The sequence below is a fragment of the Camelus ferus genome, chromosome 21 (assembly GCF_009834535.1).
Source record: "Camelus ferus isolate YT-003-E chromosome 21, BCGSAC_Cfer_1.0, whole genome shotgun sequence".
Taxonomy (NCBI): domain Eukaryota; kingdom Metazoa; phylum Chordata; class Mammalia; order Artiodactyla; family Camelidae; genus Camelus; species Camelus ferus.
In genome coordinates, this window is record NC_045716.1 from 8,989,377 (window position 1) to 9,014,881 (window position 25,505).

A 25,505-nucleotide genomic window follows, 5' to 3' on the forward strand; every position below is an offset into this window, starting at 1 on the left:
TATTTTTTAGTGAAGGCACTGGGGATTGAACCCAGGACCTTGTGCAGCTTAAGCAGTCAGTCTATGGTTGAGCTATATCCTCCCCTCCAGGAGCACATCTTCATGACCTTTTACATGTATACATGTGTGTAACCACCACCCAGATCAAGGTATACAGTGTTTCTAGCACCCAAGAGTTCTATTCATTCTATTCTTTCCCAGACAGTATCCTCCCCACTGCCTCCCACCTGTCCTAAGAGTTAATTCTGAATTCTAGCACTATAGTTTGTTTTGCTTCTTCTTAAATAAAATCATACATCATGTATTCTCTTTGTGTCCTCTATAGATTAAATCCTACAGTAGGTGCTTTTTTGTATCTGGCTTTGTTCATTATAATGTCTGTGAAATCCATGCTATGTGTAACAGTAGATCAGCCATTTTATTCTTATTGCTGTATAGTATTCCATTATATTAATTTTTCACAGTTTATCCATTCTATTGTTTATGGACTTTTGGGTTGTTTACAGTTTGTTTTCAGCTTTTTATGAATAAAGCTGCTATGAATGTTAATTGCATATGTCTTCTGGTAGACATATGTAGTCATTTCTCTTATATAAATACCTAAGAGTGGAATTTTGGGGTCATTAGTAGATTTTTGTTCAGCCTAAGTAGATACTGCCAGTTTTCCAAAGTGAATGTGCTGTTTCACACTATCAGCATTGTACAAGAATTTTATATGCTTGTATCATCTTTAACACTTGGTATTGTCAGTTGAAATTTTTTAGCCATTCTGGTAGGTGTGTGGTGGATTCCCATTGTCATTTTAATTTAAATTTCCCTCATGCATAGTGATATTGTGTAACTCTTTAGTAAACATATATACTTTGGGCCATTTTGTTATCCTCTTTTGTGTAATGTCTTTTCAAGTCTGTTGTCCTTTTTTTATTGAGTTTTTTGTCAAAGAAGAAATCCATAAGTGGATGACCAGCAGCTGTGAGGAGGGTGGAGGAAGGCAAAAACAAAGCTGGAGACAGAGATCAGTTAAAAGGCTACTGTGTGATCCAGGTGAGAGAGACTGTATGGTATATGAGGGCAGTGACTTTATTTCATTCAGGGCTACATCTTTAGATCCTAGGATATGACACATAATAGGTGCTCAATAAGTATTTTTTTGAGTAAATGAATACAGATTTCAATCAAAGAAGTAAAGATGGAAAGGAAGATATAAATGTAAGAGATAATAAAATTTGTAATAGGGGTGGAAAAGGATGGAATCTAGGATGATTACCCAGATTACCAGGTGTGTATATTGAGTGTCAAGTTGTATTGTAGTGTAAACAGAAATAAAGACTACAGAAGGAATTACCAGTTTAAAAATAGGGATAAGCTTAGTTACCATGTGACCTTGAGAATATTACCTAACATCTATGTTCAGTTTCTTCAACTCTAAAATTAAGCTATAAGGATACCTAATAGGGTCATTGAGAGGACTAAGTGAGATAATGCATTTAAAACACTGGGCACATAGAATATACTCAAAAAAGAGTAGAGATAGAAGCAAATAAAAATCCCTGTCTTTACGGTTTATTACATTTTCCGGTAGTAATGGTGGGTCCATGCCATAATAAGTAAAACATAGCATATTTGATGGTGAGAAGTATTGTGGAGTCAAATTAATCAGGAAAGAGGGGAAGCATAGTTTGTGTGTGGTACTAGCGTGAATGGGGTTGAGGGATCAATTTTAAGTAAGTTGATCAAGTAAGGCCCTCCCTAAGGGAATTCACATAGTACTGTGTGTAGGGAAATGGGGAAAAGGTTCAGGGTTAGGAGAAGAGAGGGACAAACTATAATCTGAGATAAGAAAGCAGGGCTCCCTGTTTTTACCAAAGAATAGAGTAATATTAGTAGATTTATTTTTTTTTTGTGCAACCCACGGCAGTTAGACTTATCCATCCGGCAGTTAGACTTATCCCATCCTTTATCCCCTCCTCCCTGCAACACGCACATTACACAAACCTAAGCATTAATTTATTCCCTAGAAGATCATCATTACATATTTTGGGGATGTGTTTTGTATTTAATTCTGATATAGTAGCAACAGATCAGTAGGTTCTCTTACAGTAGCTACTACTTGGCAATAGCAAAATATCCCCTTTTACAATTTACCTACTTGTTCCAAAACACTATATCTATATATATTTCTATATATCTGTATATCTGCACGCGCGCGCGCACACACACACACACACACACACACACACACACACATACATTGCAGATGTGGGCTTCTGTGTTTGGAATCTATGTAGCAATTTGTTCAGTCTTTTAAACTCCTCAAAATGAAATTTTGCCTGGGATAACAGTCTATAACTGATTCTAAAACGGAAAGTGAAACCATTCTTCTTTTTAGCATTTTTCAAGTATGTGCAATTGAAAGTCATTGTGACTTTGTTTTTTGGAAATAGTTGAAATTCTGGCAGGTATAGTCCATAAAAATGAACAGAAAGTAGTGAAAAAATGTTCTTAAGCCTTGGCTAGTAGATTATTTGGACAGTATATTTTAATACTACTACTATTATTATTATTTTACTATTATTAAATATGTTAGATTATATCTTTAACACAGAAATTCCCTAGGTCAGAATACAGGTTATCATCCAACCATTTCAAAAGAGGTATGTTGCATATACAGCTCACCTGCCTGTTTTCTCTTTGTCGCCGAGTTCCAGAATCAGCTAAACCTCTGTGGTAGCCACCAGGTGCCACAAGGAGTCCAAGACACAAAGCTCCCTTAAGAAAAAAAAAAACAAACAAACAAACAAAAAATGAGTTAAAAGTAAATGAGTAGAGGCTATTAGTGTGATAAATGTGCTGCTTTATCTTCTTGAGTAAAGAGGGGATTCTTTCTTCTTAAGTTTTATTATTGACACCTGTTTTTGTTCTAGTTCGGTACCAGAAATCTGCTGCATTCAAAATCCAAATGTCATCACTAGGGCAAAAATGAGTTCATATGAAGAGTAGCTTCTTAACTGTGGTCAATTTAACAAGAGTGTTTTGTAACCGTTTAATAATATAAATGTAGGAAAAACAATCTAACAAATATGTTGAGTAAAAGAATACAAAATACATCCTGATGATTTTGTTACATAAAATTTTAAAACAGGCAAAACTAATCTATAGTATTAGAAGTTATGATAGTGGCCTTTGAGAGGAAGACTAAAGGAGCAATGGTTGGGAGGGATGGTGAGGGGGCCTTCTGGGGTGCTGTTAATGTTGTATATCTTGGGGATGCAGGTATGCTCACTTTGTGGTAATTCATTGAGTTGAACACTCTTGATCTGTATACCTTTTATGTATGTATGTTATTTTTCAGGACATTTTGAATATCTTTAACTATTTATAAAATTAAGATTCATTCTCTGTTTTTGTCCAATGATTATTTCTCAGTGAAATTTTCTAATAAAATATTCCTTGTGGTTCTTGCCGAAAGAAATACAGTAGTTTCTATAACCTGACTTTTTTTTTTTAATAAACGAATAGGCTTAAATAGTTCCAGGATTCTCGTACTAAATCTACTTTTTTTTTTTTTTCAATAGGTTGGTTTTTAAAAAATTTTTTTTTAAAGAGTGATGTATGTATTTAGGTTTTTGTGTGTGGGATGGGGGTGCAGGGAGGTAATTAGGTTTATTTATTTCTTAATTTTTAGAGGAGGTACTGGGGATTGAACCCAGGATGTTCAATGATAAGCATGCTAAGCATGTACTCTACCACTTGAGCTATACCCTCCCCCCCAAATCTGCTTAATTTAAAAGTAATCATGCTCAAATTAAACATAAAATAGATAACATTTAATTTAGATAGATGTTTACTTATGGCTGACTAATAAAATAATTATTAAGAAGTGTAACACAAGTTGGAAGACAATGTATTATAATGGAAAAAGTACAGGATTTAGAATTGGACAAATGTTCAAATTGTGACTAGACTAACTAAATGAGCTGAGTAACTTTTCAGTTTTCTTTCCTTCCTTCATCAGTAAAGTAGAGGAGATATCTATCTCAAAAGGTTGTTGGAGAATTAAATAAGATTTGTAAGTGCTTAGCACTCAATTCCCACTCCTCCCTCCTACAGTCTTGGGATAAAGGGCGGAAAGATTTGGGGAGTATATAAAGATAGTTGTAGGTAGGGTAAAGCAAGTATAACTTGCTGAAGATGGTTAAGGTGATGAAGATAAGGAACTTTAAGTCTTTAGATTGTAACTAGTAAAGACTAACAACATCTAGCTTGGACATATATGAATCATTAATATTAAGAATAATATTGCTCTGGTACGTCAGCATGGAGCACTGTTGCATAGTTGACAATTTAAGTGTATTAGATTGGAGTATAGTAAGAAGTTTGAGATAGATTTAAATTGAGCCTAAGTGATACATATTTTTAATTCTAAAAGGATTTGTTCACCAAAAACCCCAGCCCAAAATTCAGCACCCTTTCCTCCCCGAATTCTTGCAACATTGTTTCCTGGTTGGTTGATGCAAAGGCAAAAAGATATCCTTTCAATGGTTAGAGAGAATCAGTTGCTTGAATGATTTCATGTCAGTGTTGTATTTATGGTTTTACAATAAAACGACCTTTAGGAAAAACAAAATAAAAACAAATAAAAGGATTTGTTGTCTATGCTGTGCTTTGAAAATGTTACCCTTTTGGTACCTTGAATGCTCTTCCCTTTAGTTACTGATAATTTATGCTGCAGGAATAAAGAACTAAATTTAGGCATGTTCTGTTCATGAAGTATTTAAATGTATTAGTAATTTTTAGGCCTTAAAATAATAGGATAGAGTCACTCTATTAAAAGAGTGTATTTCAGTTGAGAGAACCTTTCAAATTCCAATGTCAGTGTTATATTCAGTATTAGTCTTTTCTCAAAAGGCTATGATGAAATATATAAATGTAAAATTATTATGTCTTAATTGTATTATAATTACATATAAACAATCAAAATAACGTATTGAGTAACGTTAAGTTATTTATATCTAGGTAGTTGTTTACAATATAGGATTACATTTCAATCCATATATTTCGGAAGGAAATATTTTTACAATCAAAATTGGGTCTTTCTTCACAGGGTGTTATTGCTGGAAAACCTTGAGCCTCAAAAATCTCAGACTGTTTCATCCATAAATTAATTGATATTCTGCTGAGAATTGTAACACTGAGTAGTGTTATAAGAGGCCTTCATTTATTTTTCTTCTTTTTGTTTTTATTTCCTGCCTTTAGCTTCATTTTTCAAGATAGTTAAATTTTTTCTCTTCTCTGATATTGCCCTGCATGTTGTTGCTATGGAAATGTCCCAGAGAAATGGCAAAGTAAGTTAAGGCCAAGAATAATAGTTAAACTTATCTCATGGGATAGGGTGGGGTGGGAGGAGATCCAAGATTTTTTTCTTACTGACAATAAGATTTTGTTTGATGTAATATCTTACTTATGCAGCTTATTCTTCACGTTCACAAGAACTGAGTCTTGGTTCAGCTCAACAGTTTATTAGCTTTGGACAAGTTATTTAATAATGTTGAAACTCAAGAGTTACCTATAAAATGGGTATAATAATGCCTCAGAAGAGTGACTGGGCCAGAGGGAATACTGGATAAGTTTTTAATGTCTGTATTTCTCCTTCTAAATCAGAGGCAGATAAAATGAACCTTAATAGAGGAGATGGTAATAACATTTTAACAATTTTTTAAATGTCACTTTGGAGCATATTTAAATGAAATCTTCAAAGCGGTGTAATTTAGCTGTTTAATAGGGTTGTGCTGTGCTCACAGAACGATTTGTAAAGTATTTTTAAATTATTACATTAAAAATTTGAAAACTAAGACTTTTTTTATAAAAAGACTTTAATAACTATTTAACAGATTTTTTGAGCTATAATATACGTACTATAAAATTCCACTTATTTTCAGTGCACAATTCAATGATTTTTAGTAAATTAGCTGAATTATGCAGCCAACACAATTCAGTTTTAGAACATTTCCGTCACCCCTAAAAGCTCTCTTGCCCTAATGACTATTAACTTTCACATGTAAGTGGCACAAATTACAGAATTTAAAAATACCACCTTGGGAGTTAGGCTGGTCTGAGTTTGAATCATAGTCCTGCCATCTGCTAGTTTTGTGTCTTTGGATACTTCTCTGTACTTTGGTTTCTTTATCTTTAAAATGGAGATAATAACTACATTACAGTGTTGTTTTTAACATTTAATTGATTAAATACAGTATATAAATAGGCACTGAAAGTGCTGGCACCTAGTGGGTGCTTAACAGTTACTTGTAACAAATACTGATACTGATGGTATAGCTTATGTTGTGATTTAGATTTATGGTAGACATTTCAGTAAGAAAAGCATCTGAAAACACCTAACATAATGCCTGACATGTGGTTTACTTTCAGAAAGCCAAGCTCTGTTATGTATCATGTCATAATTTTGTGTACAGTAGTTCTTCTGTAGTTAATTTAATCACACTTAAACCTCGAGGCTTGCAACATGTAGTTGTTATTTTGCAACAGAGGCCTGATTAGAGTTGAGTAACTACAAGGCAGCTACAAGAAGTGGAGTTTGATATCTGCAAACTAGTCACTTAGCTAGTGGAATGAGTCAGTGTTCTTATTATTTACTGTTCATTGGAATAATTTTTTCATACTCTGATAAAATCTTATTTCTTTGTAAAAAAAAAGCTCTGAGAAAAGTCTAATGATAATATTAAAAATTAATTTTATTAATATGAAAATATAAAGATGTCTTAAGTGATGGTTTTTATCCAGAATTTAGAAGTTGGGATAAATTAGTAAAACGTTAAATGTCAAATTCTGTACAGTAGCTCCATGTAATGACATGAAGAAGGCATGTAACCAAATAAAATAACTTTTTAATACTTTCTGTGGGCAGTCTTCCTGGTGTAAAAATGTGTATATTATTGGGGAAGTTACATGATATTTTTTAATTTGGGTTCTCTTCAAGGTAGACTGATTGCTAATTATCATGTGTATTCTGAATTACCTATTAATTATCAACAGTAAAATCACTAATAGTTGCCATTATTTAAACTGATGGGAAGGTTAACGATTGCTCTCATCATTGAGCAGCAGCAGAGTCACTCTTGGATTTTTTAAGAAATAAAGAGGATTCATCATTCATGCTCTGTTTCTTTTCTTTTCATTTTTTTTTCCTTTTTTTAAAAAATTGAAGTACAGTCAGTTACAATATGTCAGTTTCTGGTGAACAGCACAATGTCCTAGTCATGCATATACATACAGATAACTTGTTTTCATAATATTCTTTGTTAAAGGTTATCACAAGATATTGAATATAGTTCCCTTGCTATACAGAACAAGCTTGTTTGTTTTTATCTGCTTTTATATATAATAGCTAACATTTACAAATCTCAAACTCCCAAATTTATCCCTTCCCACCCCTTTTCCCCAGTAACCATAAGATTGTTTGCTATGTCTGCATGTCTGTTTCTGTTTTGTAGATTGGTTCATAGTGTCCTTTTTTTTTCTTTTTTTTTTTTAGATTCTATATATGAGTGATATTGTATGGTGTTTTTGTTTCTCTTTCTGGCTTACTTCACTTAGAATGACATTCTCAAGGGCCATCCATGTTGCTGCAAATGGCATTGTTTTATCATTTTATGACTGAGTAGTATTCCATTGTATAAATATACCACAACTTCTGTATCCAGTCATCTGTCGATGGACATTTTGTTGCTTCCATGTCTTGGCTACTGTAAATAGTGCTGCTATGAACATTAGGGTGCATATATCTTTTCCAATTAGAGTTCCCTCCAGATTTATACCCAGGAGTGGCATTGCTGGATCATATGGTAAGTCTATTTGTAGTGTTTTGAGGAATCTCCAAACTGTTTTCTATAATGGCTGCACCAAACTACATTCCCACCAGCAGTGTTAGGAGGATTCCCTTTTCTCTACACCCTCTCTGACATCTGTTGTTAACGGACTTTAGAATTATGGCGTTTCTGACTGGTGTGAGGTGATACTTCATTGTAGTTTTGATTTGCATTTCTCTAATAATTAGAGATATTGAGCATTTTTTAATGTGCCTATTGGCGATTTGTATGTCTTCATTGGAGAATTGCTTGTTTAGGCCTTCTGACCATTTTTGGATCGGGTTGTTTGTTTTTTGTTATTACGTTGTGTGAACTGTTTATATATTCTGGAAATTAAGCCTTTGTCAGTCGCATCATTTGCAAATATTTTCTTCCATTCTGTCTGTTTCTGATTAGGAAGGTTCTAGTAGAATTATTCCTAATGAGTTAGATTTGGGCATATCTCTAACACATAACGATTTATTGGCAGGCTTTGAGCACATGTGCTTTAATTAATAGAATTTTTTTTTTCCTGACAAAACCTTGCTCTGAGGAAGTTTAAAGAATCTGGATGTTGGAATTTTAGTAATTTTATTTCATATGTTTACTCTTGACTAAAAGAATATTTATTACATCCACAAAGTCATATATCGTGTGTGGTTTAGAAATGTTTTATGGTTGAAGATGATGTAAACAACTGTCTTTGAGAAGCTTGGAGACTGTTGAATGTTTGGAAGGATGACTTTTGAGAAAGATGTTTAAAGAATGAGGAAGTAGAAGTTCTTCTTAGAGCTAATAACTACAAGTAATGACACTTTGAGTCTCTAAAAAAATATTTGCTTTATGATTTTGATGATTGAAATAGAATCATCAAAGTGTGACTTACTACTCTTAATCATCATATTTCCCAGGCAAAGTCAAACTTTTAAAATACTATTTACCCCTTAGTCTCTCAAACCTATCTTTATGGTCAAAAGAATGTTTTTATTTTTAGTGAAGAACTGAGTGGCTAATTCTGTATGTTTATCTATCCAGTTCGTTATATTTGTTTTTAAGAACTGTTTTACTGTAAAATGTAAGAGGTGTAAATCAAAATAATCAATAAACAGTCTATAAGAGGAATAGAAAAGAGTTTTATTTGAACCAAACTGAGAACTACAACCCAGAAGACAGCCTCTCAGGTAACTTTGAGGAACTGCTCTGGAGAAGCATGGTTTTCAGCTGTTTTATGTCGTCAGAATACAGAACATCAAACAAGTCAGGGATACATTCCTTCAAGGTTTCCGAAAAACAGTTCAGCACCTACCCAGTGAGTCAGTATGGCCTTGGCATCTGGAAAAGGAGTCTTACCATCAAAGGAGTACGGGCGTTTTAATATTTATTTTTTAAGGTGGACATTCTTTACTTCTGGTCATTGTGCCCTTTCTTAATAATTAAAGCAGATGTACAATGTATATTTAATAGGCCACAAACAGGCTGTTCTAGTTAACATAAAATTTAAGTCAAATCATATATAAGCCAGAATGACTTCAGTATGTGAAAATTTCTTTTAATCAGAGGTTAGCAACTATATACTTCATTTTACTAGGTTAATACAAATGGAAATGATACATAAAATTAATAAGTTATACTAGTTCTTTGAAACATAAATTCTAGAGAAGTTATTAAAATGATTTTTAATGAATTTTGAAAAGAACTAATAAATTTTCATGATTTGGCTATCCAAATGTGTAAAAGAAGGTCAATTTAATAAGGAAAAATGTTTGAATAGTCTTAATATTAATTTATTTATCTTCTCTTGTTTTCATTTTTTCAAATATTTTGCACTTGTATAAGTAACAAATAATTATGTACATTTTGTAAGTTGCCCAATTATGTAACTGCTGTTAAGTTTGTTCAGTATTTTTCCAGACCTTTTTCTTCCATCAATTTATATTCATTAATACCAAGACTAATATGTAGAACTTTTTAAAGATACTTTTAATATTTAATATGTATTTATATATCAACCTATTTGGATAAAAAAGGAAAGTATTCATCTGAGGAGGTGAAGTAGGAATGAGAGCTAGAGAGATGGGAGAGGTGGGAGGATGACACTTCACTGTAATCATTTCTAAAAATGTTTGACCTATGTGATCATATATTACTTTAAAATTTTTATATGACTTAAAATTTGTTATAAGCATTAGTCTGATGAGATTGTGTTGTAAATACAGAGGAAATATGTGTTCATTTAAATTGGTGTTTTTATTTTTCTATAGTCTCATGTTTTCAGCAGTTGTTTTATTTCAATATGTCTGAGTCATTGATTCTTATTTCCCTTCCCCCCCTCTCCAAACAGAACCTTCTTTGAGAATCTGATAAAAGTCATGGATTTTATTCCTAGAAGAATGAGCATGTTATATATAAACAATATTACATATTATTTCCAAGGTTATTAATGGATGCCTTGATCTATGCCAAATATTGTTAACTGTAGCTTTAATATGCAGTGATCTTTTTAAAATCTTTTAGAGGTTCAGTGAAGGGTTTATGTCCAAGGTAATCCAGTTGGGAAGCAGGGGACACTAAAACTAGGAGTCAGGAAGCTTGGTTTCTAATCCTGGATGGCTGCATGACTTTAAGTGAAGCTATTTTATTTGTGTTTTGTCTTTCGTCTCCCCTATGTCAAATTGGTGTAGTGGGAAGTGCATAGGCTGTAGTGTCATGTGCCTGCCTGAGGTTTATGTGTCTTGACTTTGTCATTTACTACCTGTGTGACCTTGGACAAGTTCTCTGAATGCTTTTTTATTTCTCTATGAGAAGGAAAGTAATTCCAACTTCTTTGGGTTTTGGAAATGAAATAAAAAGAGGTGTTTGAAAAGCCTAATAACACATGGATCAGGGTATAAATAAATCAGATTATCTCATCTTGAAAAATTAGTCTAGAACTAGATGTTCTCTAAGGTATATTTTATCAGTCATTTCTCTTATGATTCTGTTTTACACAATTCTTGATATAAAAGAATAATTTGGGAAATTTGTTATTAGCAGCACTGATCTGAAATCATGTGGGAGAGCAGTGAGTTATTTTAAGTCTGTGAAACTGACGTTGACCGTGTTTTCTGCCTGTTTTCTGTTTTCTACGGGGTTGGACATGTACTCAAATACTTGCTGCAATTTAAAGATTGGTGAAAGAATAATAAAGATTAGAGTTTCTTAATCTGGAGTCTTTAAATACCCTAGAGATCTATGAATAGATTTTCACAGGTCTCTGAACTCTTTGAAATTATATGCAAAATGTTTACTGGGCCTGAGTTCTAGTGAGGAACGAGCTGTAGCTTTAACAGTGAACAAGGCAGATTAGGCGTTTGCTCTTGTGGAGTCTACATTCTAATAAAGATAGGCATTGAGTAAACAAAGATATAAGAAAGAAAGTACAACTTTCAGATGGTAGAAATGTTTTATAGAGAATTTAAATATCCTGATGGACTAGAGAGGAGTTAGAGGTTCTTTTAGAGTCTCAACTGGTCTGGGAGTTCTGAGGAGTTGACATTCTTGATGGCATCTAAGTGATAAAGAGTGGCCTTCAATTCAAAGGTTAGACAGAATAGCTATCCTAAGCTTATCTGAAGATGAGACAAGCTTCTCTTGAGTAGCTGGAGGATGTTGGGGTAATGGGGACAAGTGTTAGGAACTGAAGTTGGAGAGATAATTACAGGTCTTTATCATTTTGGGCTTTGTAAACCGAAGTACAAAATCCAGATTTTATTCTCAATGTAGTAGAGAGTGATTTCAGGATATTAAACTGGAGAATGATGAGAAAAAGAAACTCTAGAGCTCTGATGACTCACTCCAGCATTTAGGATTTTAAGAGATCAAAGCAATAAGCCAGCGAGTTGGGGAAGGATAAGGGGAGTGTGGTTCATCGACACTTTCAAGAAGGAGAAGATAGTCATCTCTTTCATAGCTTGTCGAGAAGACAAGTAAGTTTAGAACAATGACCTGACCATTATTAGATTTGTCAGCAAGTTTGCCAGAGAAGAATTATTGTGAAGCCCATAGCTATTAGCAGCTTTGTGACATTGATTTTTCTTTCTTTTTTAAAAAAATGAAGTATAGTTGATTTTTTAATGAAACTGCAAGTAATTCTTCCTTCTTTATAATCAACTTTTAATCTGTGAGTGGTGATATGGTTAAGAGTTTGGATTTTGAGCAGAATGTCTGGGTTAATACCACAGCTCTATTTGTTTTTAGCTTATTTAGCCTCACTAAATCTCCATTTCTCATACACCTGACAGTTGAACAGGGGTTAGGGATGCTGACCCTTCATGCAGTTGTGTGTGTGTGTGTGTGTGTGTGTGTGTGTGTGTGTGTGTGTAACTTATAGTCAGCCCTTATGCACATAGTTCCTCCTCATCTGCAGTTCTGCACTGGAGGATTCAGCCAACCTAGATTGTGTAGTACTGTAGTATTTACTATTGAAAAAAAAATCCGTGTATATGTGGACCCTAGCTATTCAAACTTGTGTTGTTCAAGGGTCAACTGTATCTGTAAAATGGGATAACAGTGCTTACCTGCCTATTACAGTTTTGCTCTGTGTAAAGCATTTAGCACAACATGTGGCGCATAGCTATATAAATAGTAAAAGTTACAGTGATTGTGCAGTGAAACGTTTATATTTTGTGCTCTTTTGGGTTTCTGTAGTTTATAGTGTTTGAGGGAATAAAGTGCTGTTTCGACTATACTTCATGATTAATTAACAAATTTTAAATTCTCTGCAAGACCATACTAGTAAAAAAACAAGAAACCATTAGTTCTGCTTTACAGAGATTGCCTACAAAGCATCTGATTTTGTGTTATTAATATAAACTGCCATGCTAATCTATAGAAAAGTTAGTATGGATGATACTTTATCAACTTAATCAGCATCAGCAGACATTTTCTAATTAATATCCAGTTCTCATTCTGAATATTATGTCTTCTAAACACTTAGTTTTTTATTCTTTATTTTGGAGCATTCTGTAACCCCAGACACAGTTGTAGCATTTGACTCTGATTATTACATACTGTGTTTTCTTTTTTCACACTCTGGATGATAATCTCATTTTATTAAGTAGTTATAATTTAATACAAACATACTTGTAACTACGCATTCTATTTACAGGTGCATTTTATTAAAATTTATAATTAAAACATTATAGAAATCAGAATGTGGACAGTTTCTCTTAATCCCCCCCCCCCTTAATAAGGCACTGGGAGTTGAACCTAGGACTTCATGCATGCCAAGCACGGGCCCTACCACTGAGCTATGTCCCCCACACCCCAAATGTGGACTATTTCTTTCTTTACTCTTTCTTGTTATTTCAGGGGCCATTTGAACGTGCAGATAATTTTTAGATCATAAATATGAAATTAACTTGATAATTGTGTAAGGTCTTAAATTTTTTTCATTGCCCATTTGTCTGATACACTTTGCAGAAACTCAGTCAAAGCTGAGGTTGCTCAGAAGGTAGATACTATGTGCTGTTTCACTCTTTCCCTAACAATTCAGTCTGTCACATAGTAGTGCTTAGTAAATATTCATTGAATGAATGGATAAAATTTTTAACATACCTAATGGAAGGTGTTCTTTCATCAATAATGGGTTTGCATTTAAGGTTGAGTTACTTTAGTAAAACATGAATTAAACATAATGCTTGAAAAATAAGGTGTGTAGATAATTTGCTTTTCTAGTTAATTACAGCTTAAATGAAGTTTTTTTTTTTATCTTTGTAAGCAGTCTGTACTGGGCATAATCAAATCTTTAAGAATTTCTAATACTGTGTTACTTTACTGTTCTGTGCATTGGTTCTCATTTTTAGAAGCTACAGCTAGATTAAGTACAACAGGTATTGTTTAAGATACACGCTAGAAGTTTTAGGCTAGCTCTTATATGTAATGAAAATTTATATTAGATACAGGTGATGGGTTTTGTGATTTGGTTTTTAATCCCCCACCAAAAATAAGAGAGTAGACAGTGAAATATGGTTTTGGTTAGCTGTGATTGTTCTATCATTCTTAAATTTTGGAATTAAAAAAATCTTTTGATGTAAATAATTTTAACTGTGTTCTAACACAGCACACTACAGCAATAAGTATAAGCCATAACAGAGGTTTATAGGTCTTTATCAGTAAATAAAACTCTTAAAAATAAATCTTTAAAAAAAAACCTGCAGTAGCGTTTAATCTCATTACCCATACCGAATTTGATGATAAAGTACTTTAAGGTAGTTTTAATTTTAGGCCAATTAAAAAAAACTCTGTATTAAGATACGACATACGCTGAAATTATACATCATAAGTATAGAGCTTGATACATTTTCACAGTTGAACAGATTAATGTATGCAGATCAGAATATTATAAGCTGCCTTAAAAAGGCTAATTTTTAAGTTGGATGCAATCGTGGACTTAGATAAACTTGAGACTTAGATCTAATTTTATTACTAACTTACCACCTTTGGCAAATTATTTCCTCTTTCTGGGGTCTACTCCCCACCTCTAAAATGCGGGGATGAGACTAGATGTTTTATTATGGCTCCAACTTTGTAAAAGTGCAAAAAGATACGCTGTGGTGATATAAATATGGTATAAAAGGTTATAGATAGTAGAGTGAAAATGCAGTTTAATTGAAAAGGAAGATACTCATTTTTTTTTCTTTGTTTTCCAGGTTATATTTCACACTATGTGCTGACTGTATTTACAGAAGATATTAAAAAAAAAAAGATAAACTTTTTTCAAAGATTTTGATTCCAGTGGAATCTTTGCTTTAGATTTTGTGTGTGTGTGTGTGTTAGTGAATTGTAACTCCAGAAGCAATGCCTGTACAAGCTCCACAGTGGACGGATTTCCTCTCCTGCCCAATTTGCACTCAGACTTTCGACGAAACAATTCGAAAGCCCATCAGTTTGGGTTGTGGCCATACTGTCTGCAAGATGTGCCTGAATAAACTCCACCGCAAGGCTTGCCCGTTTGACCAGACCACTATCAATACAGACATTGAACTCCTCCCGGTAAACTCAGCATTGCTGCAGCTAGTGGGTGCTCAGGTAGGACGGGTAACGTACTATACTTATTCTGTGTGTGTGTGTGTGTGTGTGTGTGTGTGTGTGTGTGTGTGTGTGTTCTTCCCTCCTGAGAGAAACACGTCGAGTTAAAATTGAGTAACATTGCCTTCTATTTAAATAGATAAAATTCTGTTCAGTACTGTGCATATCTTTCGTTTCAGTATGTTAGGAGATTTATTGTGGTACTGCAGTATTTCTCAGTCATTGTACAGTAACATTCATTCAGTCTGGCTCTCAGACTTTGTCAACAACCTTAGCTATTCAGATAATGAGAGAAACCTATGAGGTAATTCACAAAGTCTTCTTAATGTTGAGGAAAATATTCACAAAACTATTGCATTTTACTTAATAGGAAAAGTGAAGCTGCTTCAGACAATTTTACTTAGTAGGCACTAACTGAAATGAAAGATGAAGAAAGTAACAAAAACTATAGAAGACAGCCTTTGGGAGCCATTAATCTAGAGTAGGAGAAAATATCCATGGTAGGTTAGTCTGGGAATTCTGAAGGTAATATTCTGAAAGTTTTGTGTCAGTGTTTTCATATATCTTTAGAAGGTTTCACAAAGCCAAGGGAGGCAGGCTTTTGAGAGCTAGATATGATTCACCTAAATAATCTGTCACTTAAATTAATTTGTGTAGTGTGAGTCTAAAATATCACATGTTTCCATAAATCATTTTCTGATTAAATGTCCTTAAAACTTTGGATCTGGCCCTACTAATATTTGCTAGATCGATCTGCCTGTAAGTTGATAAAAAGCAGGGTAGGTTGATATTATGTATGTTGGAGATAAAGAGAGCAGTTCTAGAACAGCTTATTCAAACGGAAAACTTATTTACAAATCCTACTTGATGATGTTGCCAACAGCACTACAATGTATTTGTCAAAAGGAAAGTACAATTGATTCTTTTTTTCTTCATATATTTAATTTTTCATTTCATAATCATTTCTATTTATATTTTGAAAATCCCCATATGGATTCCAAAATATTTTGGAAATATTTTAAAAATAGACTTATTGGAGATAACAGTTTTAGAGATACAATATTTTAATAACAAATAACCAAGACTTAACTTTTTTCCACAAAGTTATGTGAAGATGAACTAATTCTTTTTCTGCAGAATTGAGTAAGACCCTGCCATCTCTTAACTGCAACAACTAATGTTTACAAAATTTGAGAATAGGACATTTTAATACTTAATGGCCATTACTTTAACCCTAAAGACTTCTATTAAAAAGCCATCAGAGCTAATAAATGAATTAGCAAGGTACAAGATACAAAATTAACATGCAAAAATCAGTTGCATTTCTGTACACTAACAATTAATAATCCAAAAAGAAATTAAGAAAACAAGTCCACTTAGCACAGCATCAAAAAGAATAAAATACTTAGGAATAAATTTAGTGAAGGATGGGAAAGACCTTGTATGCTGAAAACCTCAAAACATTGCAGAAAGAAATTAAAGGATACATAAATAAATGGAAAGACATCACATGTTCATGGATTGGCCAACTTAATATTATTAAGATTACAATACTATTCAAAACAATAGATTCAATGCAAGCTTTTTCAAAATTCTAGTGATTTTTTTTTTCAAAAAATAGGATAAACCTATTCTAAAATTTATATGGACTCACAAGAAACCCCATATAGCCAAAACAATCTTGAAAAAGAATAATAATGTTGGAAGAACCATGCTTCCTGATTTAGAAACTGCAAAGCTGCAGTGATCAAAACTGGTATGCTGGCATAAAGACTGACATTTAGATCAATGGACTAGAATAGACAGTCCGTAAATAAACCTACATTTACGATCAGATGACTTGCCAAGATCATTCAGTGGGGAGAGGGCAGTCTTTCCAACTAATGTTCCGGGGGAAACTGGATATCCATATGCAAAAGAATGAATTTGGACCCCTTCCTCACATAGTATACAAAAATTAACTCAAAATAGAACAAAGACTGTATGTTTAAGAGCTAAGACCACAATACTGTTAGAAGAAAACATAAGCATAAAACTTTGTGACCTTGGAATAGGAGTGAGGTTTTTTAGATATGACATCAAAAACACAAGGAAAAAAAGATAAGTTGAGCTAAATCAAAATTTAAAACTTAGTGCTTCAAAAGACTGTCAAGAGAGTGAAAGAACAACCCACAGAATATGAGGAAACAATTGTAAATCATATATCTGATAAGAAACTTGTATCTAGAATGTATCAGGAAATCTTACAAGTCAATTATAAAAGGAAACATAATTTTTAAATGGGCAAAGATCTGAACACCTCACCAAAGAAGATATACTGATGGCAAATGAGCAAATAAAAAGTTGCTCAGCATCATTTGCCATTAGGGAATTGCAAATTAAAACAATAATCAGAGGTACAAACTGCTATGTATAAAGTAAGCTACAAGGGTATATTGTACAACATGGAATATAGCCAACATAATATAATAACTATAAATGGAATATAACCTTTAAAAATTGTGAAAACAACAGTAATGAGGTATCACTACACACCAGTTCAAATAGCTCAAATCCTGATAACACCGAGTGCTGGTGCTGATATGAAGCAACAAAGACTCTCATTTATTGCTGGTAAGAATATAAAATGGCACAGTCACTTTGGAAGTTGTATGGTTCTGTTTACATGAGATGTCCAAAACAGACAAATCTACAGAGATAGAAGCTATGTTAGTTTTTCCCTGGGGCTGGTGGGGGTTTGGGAGGAAATATGGCAGGGGTGACATTAAAAGAGTATGAGGTTCTTGTGGGGGGGGATGAAAATGTTCTAAAATATTGAGAGTTGCATAATTGTGAATATACCAAAAGTCATTGAATTATATACCTTAAGTGAGTCAGTTATATGGTATGCAAATTATATCAATAAAAATGTTACAGAAACAAAACAAAATTTTTTATGTAATAATTTTGTGCATATGTATAGAAAAGATCTTTTGAGATAATTCAGTAAATTTAGTAGTTTTCATGTTACCAGTGTATAAAATATATTCAGTAGGAATGCATAAAATATACTCAGTAAAATATTTGATTTTAATTAGTGAGCAATCAAACACACATTTCATTTATTTATTTTTTTTTGGACCTCTAGGTCCCTGAGCAGCAGCCCATTACTTTGTGTAGTGGAGTTGAAGATACAAAGCATTATGAGGAAGCCAGGAAATGTGTAGAAGAATTAGCACTGTACCTGAAACCACTCAGCAGTGCTAGAGGTAAATTGGATGAAATTATCCACGCTAAGCAAATGTTTATTAAAGGTGCTTTTGTTCTCATAAAAACTGTGGGCTATAAGTAAATGTTAACAAAATTTATTTAGTGTAAACCAAACCCACTGATGTTAAATAATACCATTACAAGCTACATCAAATAAAGTAGTAAGTTTAAAGTTTATGTGATGTTGGAAAGAGTATTTGAATGACTGGATAAAGAAGTTGTGGTTTATTTCTATAATGAAATACTACTCAGCCATAAAAAGAATAAAACCATGCCATTTGCAGCAACAGGAGAGACCTAGAGATCGTTGTTCTAAGTGAAGTAAGCCTAAAGAGAAAGAAAAATACCATATGATATCACTCATATGTGGAATCTTAAAAAAAAGAAAAAAGAGGACACTGTGAACTCATCTACAAAACAGAAACAGACTCGCAGACATAGTAAACAGTTTTATGGTTACAAGGGGGAAGGGGTTAGGAAGGGATAAATTTAAGAGTTTGAGATTTGCAAATGTTAGCCATTATATATAAAAATAGATTTTAAAAAACAAATTTCTTCTCTATAGCACATGGAACTGTATTTACTATCTTGTAACAACCTTTAATGAAAAAGAATATGAAAACAAATATATGTATGTATATGCATGACTGGGACATTGTGCTGTATACCAGAAATTGACACATTGTAACTGACTGTATTTCCAATTAAAAAAAAATTTTTTTTAAGTAAGTATAAATACACTGGTGGTTTTAGAAGGGTTATCTATCATTTGACAACTTTCAGTTGTCTGCCTTCTATCCAGTTTTCTGTGGTAATCTGTTGGAGATGTAACAAAATTGGAAGTTGCCATTGTTGCCTTGCCATTACAGCTTATTTTTTCATTAGGAAAGCAAGATTAACCACTATGAAATAATATGTGAGACCTGTTAGGACCTCAAGATTTGGGATATAAACTAATTATTAATGTTGTCTGGCCTTATTTTCTTTATTCCTCTATAATTAGAATGAATAATGGTAATTTAATGTCATAATGAGTGTTATATTTGCTTGAGTTAATAGCTTTTGTATACTTTTAAAATGCAAGCTAGGCTCCACTTGTGTAATTTTATTTATTGTGTAAGTATTCTGGTAGAACCCCAAACTATTCACATATTTGTAAGTCAGTCAGCCCATCAGAGAAAATTTTCCTGGACTCTAAAATTGCATTGTAAACCTATAAATAACTTTTTATTCTCTTTAAAGGAGTGGGTCTGAATAGCACTACTCAGAGTGTTCTGAGTCGCCCGATGCAGAGGAAGCTGGTGACTCTGGTCCACTGCCAACTGGTGGAAGAAGAAGGCAGGATTCGTGCCATGAGGGCAGCTCGATCTTTAGGTGAACGAACAGTTACAGAGCTCATTCTCCAGCACCAGAATCCTCAGCAACTCTCTTCCAATCTTTGGGCAGCAGTCAGGGCTAGAGGCTGCCAGTTCCTTGGACCAGGTATATAATTAAAGTTTGATATTTACAATATTAGTAATTCTAAACTTACTGTGTAAGAACTGTAAGTGATGTACAAAGGCTAGTTCTTTGCAATATTCTGTTATCAAGTAGTATCTTACTTGACAATCATGGCTTGGGTAATTAATTTCATGTCAGTTTTTCAGAACACTTAAAGCTTTTTTCTCTTTTTTTACACTTTTTTTTTAATTGAGTTATAGTCATTTTACAATGTTGTGAAATCTTTTAATGCCAAAGTTTGTTCATTTTGATTGAAGTTTTCCTGAAATATATTAATCTCTTATTCACTTTCTTAAATATACAGAATGTAATGTAATACAAAATTGTCCCAGAAGGGTTAAAAAGTGTAACTGTGAATGTCTGTTGTTGTGTTGCCAATTAATTAAGTGGTACCTGCAGAAATTATTGAATATTGCCCTTCTAAGAAACAGGTTTGTCTTACCTCTGTACATGATAAGTTTTGGTTTTGCTCAACTTTTCCTAGCAATGCAGGAGGAAGCTCTAAAGCTGGTTCTCCTGGCCTTGGAAGATGGTTCTGCTTTGTCAAGAAAAGTATTGGTTCTCTTTGTGGTACAAAGGTTGGAGCCACGGTTTCCTCAAGCCTCTAAAACTAGCATTGGGCATGTTGTCCAGCTCCTTTATAGAGCCTCTTGCTTCAAGGTATGAACCTACGTTAAATTTCAGCTTAACAGAAAGCATCCTTTCCCCAAACTTAAGTAGTAAAACTTTGAGTTTAGTAAAGTTGCCTGTATCTTTTCAGAAAATTTTAACAATTTTTTCTTTATTCTTTTAAAGAACGTAGATGATGTCCTATTAAATCTTGTTGTGTTGGATTTTGTGTATTAGATATTCAATAGGATAGATCAAATCAAGGCTTATAGATTTTTGTTTGAAGAGACTATTAAGCCATGTCAGTTTTCCACCGAGACTGAACAGAATTGATCTAAAGAGAGAGTCATTGAGGCAGGAGTGTTTTATTTCACTCTTTGTTCCTGATGTAATTCCACGTATAAAGTACTGAAGCTCCATTTGCCATTTCAATGTATAGTAATGCATCTCGAATCAAATCAACACTCTTTCAAACATTGGTGCCCACTATATTTCATTTATTGTTCATCCTGTTTTCCTGACTTCTGAATGTCAAGGCTTCTTGCTTTTGACATGATATGTAACAGGTACTTCTTGGGCCAGGGAAACATATCTCTAAAAAATTGTTAATTCATACAAGCTGTAAGGAAGTCACCACATTCCCTCATCTGACACTCAAACTAAAAAACAAGAACAAAACAAAACAAAACAACTCCCACATTAGCCATCCTACTATATTCTATTCTCTCATTTTTTGAGAAGGTTAAAATGGGCCACCAGGTCAACAGCACATACAGATTTAACTTAAATTTTCTTTTAAAGCTCTAGCTAAATGCCAATATTAATTCTGTTTCTTTCTAGAGTCAGATTATATACAGAAAATGGGATGTGGACTCCAGGTCTATACTCACCCCTCTTGTTTTTCTTAGGGACCTCTCAGAACCTCTAGCCAAAACAACCCCGACTAGTCCAGAGATTGTCCCTGAATAACTTACTTTTGTTACAGTGGTTGTAATAACATTATTGTACAGTGTGATCCGGGATACACTTCAGAATGTCCCTTTGCTTCCAGTGTTACTTCCCCATTAACCGGACCAGATAGATACAATATAGGAAGCTTAAAAAGTAAAAAATAAAAAAATCCAACCTTTCCTCTGGAAGAATAATAAGGGACTCAAAAACCCCAGAATACCCAAAGTGAACCTCTCTCAATCCTAATTAAAAGCATTAATAATAATTTTTAAAAGATTGGAATATGTAAAACTCCAGTTATTTTTCACTTGGGTCATGATTATTTCCTTTTATTTCATTGTCCACCTACTTTCTTCTCTTGGAGGTAGTTCATACCACATTCTCAATTATGAAAAGATTTATCTTCTCTTATCACAATGGGTCCATACCCTAAACTTTATTAAACTTTATTCACTATGGCAGAGTTTCTGTTAAGTGTCTACCAATACCCGTTTCATCTTCTTCATGGAACTCAGCTCCAACTGCATTGTCCATTCTTCCTAGTAGGCGTTTGTATCCATATTGCTGTGTTTTAGCTGTGTATTTATAGCATCTCTTTTATTTCCATTGGAAAAGCCTTTTCAGGCTGCAGGATAATTCTGGTCATTCTTAGTACAGTACAGTTCCAAGACTTCAGACATTGCATATCTTGTAACTCTGAGTGTTTTTAGTTAAAGAGCTTTTGAGAGCCAAGCCCTGGGAATCAGTACATCATATAGAAAACATGTTCTACATTTTAGTGAGGTTTAGCCTATATTGAGAGGGTGTTTTCATACATATGTACATACATTTGGTCTTTTAGATTTGCCTTTGAATAGGGACAAGATATATTTAGTTTTTGTGACTATAGTCATTGATTTTTTAAAATCTATTTGATCTCTCTGTGGACTTACCTAACAAAATTTAAGTTAGATCTTCTAATAAGAATGGAATACATTAAAAAATATAATGTAAGTATGACCTAGATGTCCTGACTAAAATAGCCTATAGTTTCTTTGATGGGTGGGGAAAAAATGGAAATTTTCTACTAGAGGTATTTGAGTCTTTATGGGAAAAAATGATTTACAAGGCAAAGTATGTTCTAAAATATGTTAGGATGTAATCCTAGATTAGAATAATTATTTTACTTTGATTTATTAAGCTTTTGGCATAAATCCAGCTTGACTCTAAATGTGAATTGTTAGGGGTGATACGAGTAGTACCTTCCTCAACAAATTTAAAGAATTAAATTAGTTCACGTGTTAACATAACACTTAAGATAACTTAACACACTGACTGGCACACACTGTGTACTCATATGTGTCAATTGTTTTTATTAATAAAAAGCATTATTATGATCTTCATTATGATTATTGTAGTCCAGCATTTTAGATTTGCACTTTCTGATGGTGACCTAATCTACTCAGCTCCATGGAGAATTAAACCAAGTGCGAATTAGTCATCTTTAGAATCACACCAGCATTGAAGCTCTTTCAGTTGTGAGTACCAGCTAGCTCGATTCCAGGCAAGCCCAAGAGTGATAACCCACAGATACGGAGAAGAAACATACATTATTTCTCAGAATAATTGTATGAGTATTTTCTTTGTTCAGAGTATTTTCTAATCTATATATGGTAATATGAAGTACAAGCCCAGTTTATTTCTTACCTGACTCATGAAATTATGTGTGTCTTATCAGGTCACCAAACGTGATGAAGACTCTTCTTTGATGCAGTTGAAAGAAGAATTTAGAACCTACGAAGCTCTGCGGCGAGAACATGACTCCCAAATAGTGCAGATTGCGATGGAAGCAGGCTTACGGATTGCACCGGACCAATGGTCCTCTTTGCTTTATGGAGACCAGTCTCACAAATCCCATATGCAGTCCATTATTGACAAGGTAGACCCTTTTTTGTCCCTTACTTCTTGGACTAATCTTGGAGTTTTGGTAACTTATTTACTTAACAGATGTATATTGAAGTGAATACTGTATGGCAGGCTCTTGTAAATTACATTTTCTGTCATTGAGTGTTATGTCATAACTAGGCACATCATAATACCAGTTTGTTCGTATAAAGATTTTTTAAATTGGGGTGTAGATGCTGTTGTTCATATGCGATTTAATTTGATTAGTGCTGTAATGCTTTATCTAGCAGTGTCTCCCATTCCTTTGAGAGTCTCCCATCTCTGTTTGATCATTGCCTCTCTCCCTTTTATTATTCTCTTGAGTTTTGATCACTGTGTTAGTCAAACCCATTTTCAAAATACCTTTGTTCCCTTCCTGTAACAGCCATTTATTAGCTTTGAAGATGTATACATTGAGATTTCTTATTCTTATATTTCTCAGTAATTTCACATAGTAAGTTACCAACCATTCTAAATTTGATCAGATTTTCAGCAACATTTCTAATTTATGTATTGTTTGTTACGATGAAAAGATCACTCAAGTACATGTGAATTGTAGGCCAGACCCTGCTATTTAATTTTGACTCTAAGAGCTGTATTTAATTCTCTTAAAACTAGACTAATACTTAAACTGGGTTTTTTTGTAGTTCAACATGAAATACATGAAAGAGCTGTTAAGAAAAATTCTTAAAGTGCCATGTAAATGTATTATGTTCAATAATTTTTTGAACTTTTACTATTTCCCTTAATTTTTACTCTTTTATCTTAAATATTTTTTAACTACAGAGATTATTATACATTAGAGTTCACCCTACATTTAATTTAGAGAAATAATGTCAATATGTAAGAGTAGCCTCAATAAAATATTTAACACTTATGAGAGCTTACTCTGTGCCTGGTGGTTTTTAAATAATTCATTTAATCTTCTCAACAGTCCTGTATTATCCCTTTAATACAGAGGCAGGGGGAAGTTAAGTAAATTTCTCCAGGATCACATAGGTAATGAGAAACAGAGCTGGATTTGATTGGACGTTCTGACTCTAGAGTCCATGCTCTTAATCACTAAACCTCTTTTCAAACTCTTCTGCCCCTCCTCCCTTTTTTTCTATTCCTAAGGATAGAATTCTTGGAATAGATAGATAGTAGATTGATGTTAAAGGAGAATTGGGAAATGTACTTTATAACTGCTTAGTGCAATAACTTTAAGTGTAATGTATATTATTTGTTCTGCCTGTAAGCTTCCTGCATACCTTTAACAAAACTTTACCTGCAACTTCTACGTCTGAAATTATGCAGTTGACTAACTGTGACATACTGAAACCTTAACAATGATCTCTTAAAGGAGTAGCTTTATACCTTTAAAGAGAAACTTGACTTGCTTTTATGAAGATCCTACAAGGAGGTTAACCTTCTTGTCCGAATTGGATTATGTAACTAGATTTATATCCTGTAGTAATTTTCCCACATCATGAGCAGTAATTTGAATTTAGTACCTGAAACTTTCATACAACAAACTGTTAAATGAACTTTGCAGTGTGACATCTTATTACACAGATCAATAGAACTTTCTGTTATAATGAAAATGTTCTGAATATGCATTGTCCAATACAGTGATCACTAGCCCCACATGACTGTTAAACACTCAAAATGTAACTTATGTAACTGGTAAACTAAAATTTTAATTCATTTTAATAGCCTAATGTTGCTAATGACTACTGTATCGGACAGTGTAAATAGAGAATTTATTAAAAGTGGTAAGAAGACAATTATGCTATAATAAAGACAAACATGAATTAACAGTACACAAAGAGGAATATATCTAACTGATGAGATAGATTTCGGCCCCAGTGATAATTAAATGCACATTTAGAACAGTGACATACCAAATATTGCCTGTTAAGTTAGTAAAGAAACATATACTCTCGTTCATTGCTGATGGTTTGTAAAATGCATTACAATTTGTCAGTAATTAAAACCTCAAAATATTCATGTCCTTTGACCAAACTTAGTATTCCCAGGAATTTATTTTAAGGAAATAATTCAAACTTTCAAAGGTTATGAACTCAAAGGTGTTAATTGCTGAGGTATTTATAAAGGACAAAATAAAGAGATGGATAAAAAAGTTAAGATATATCTACTCAGAGCACTGTTACATGGCCATTAAATTGCAGTTATGTCAGGACAGATACTCTTTTCAACTGATAAATAACATTTAATTTCTTCTTGAAAAAATGCTAGTGAAATATTTCTCTTAAGTCTTGGTGGTAGATATATGGGTATTATGTTAGTTGCTTTTCTTTGAAGTATTTCATAATAAAAATGGTTAGCTATATAAAAATCCTT

General features: G+C 33.3%; 1 protein-coding gene across 5 annotated transcripts in view; it reads left to right on the forward strand.

Annotated features, from left to right (window-relative positions):
* RC3H1 (ring finger and CCCH-type domains 1) overlaps window positions 1-25,505 on the forward strand; it is a 69,480-nt gene that overhangs the window by 11,899 nt on the left and 32,076 nt on the right. For 2 of the 5 annotated variants that reach the window (XM_032463704.1, XM_032463702.1), the window contains exons 2-6: window positions 14,552-14,930; window positions 18,058-18,178; window positions 19,422-19,661; window positions 20,164-20,339; window positions 22,957-23,157. In XM_032463704.1, the coding sequence (XP_032319595.1) occupies window positions 14,700-14,930; window positions 18,058-18,178; window positions 19,422-19,661; window positions 20,164-20,339; window positions 22,957-23,157 (969 nt within the window). In that variant the 5' untranslated portion in view covers window positions 14,552-14,699. Of the gene's footprint in view, window positions 1-929; window positions 1,045-14,551; window positions 14,931-18,057; window positions 18,179-19,421; window positions 19,662-20,163; window positions 20,340-22,956; window positions 23,158-25,505 lie in introns of those variants that run through there. The other 3 variants (XM_006172565.3, XM_006172566.3, XM_032463703.1) reach the window with 2 other exon arrangements.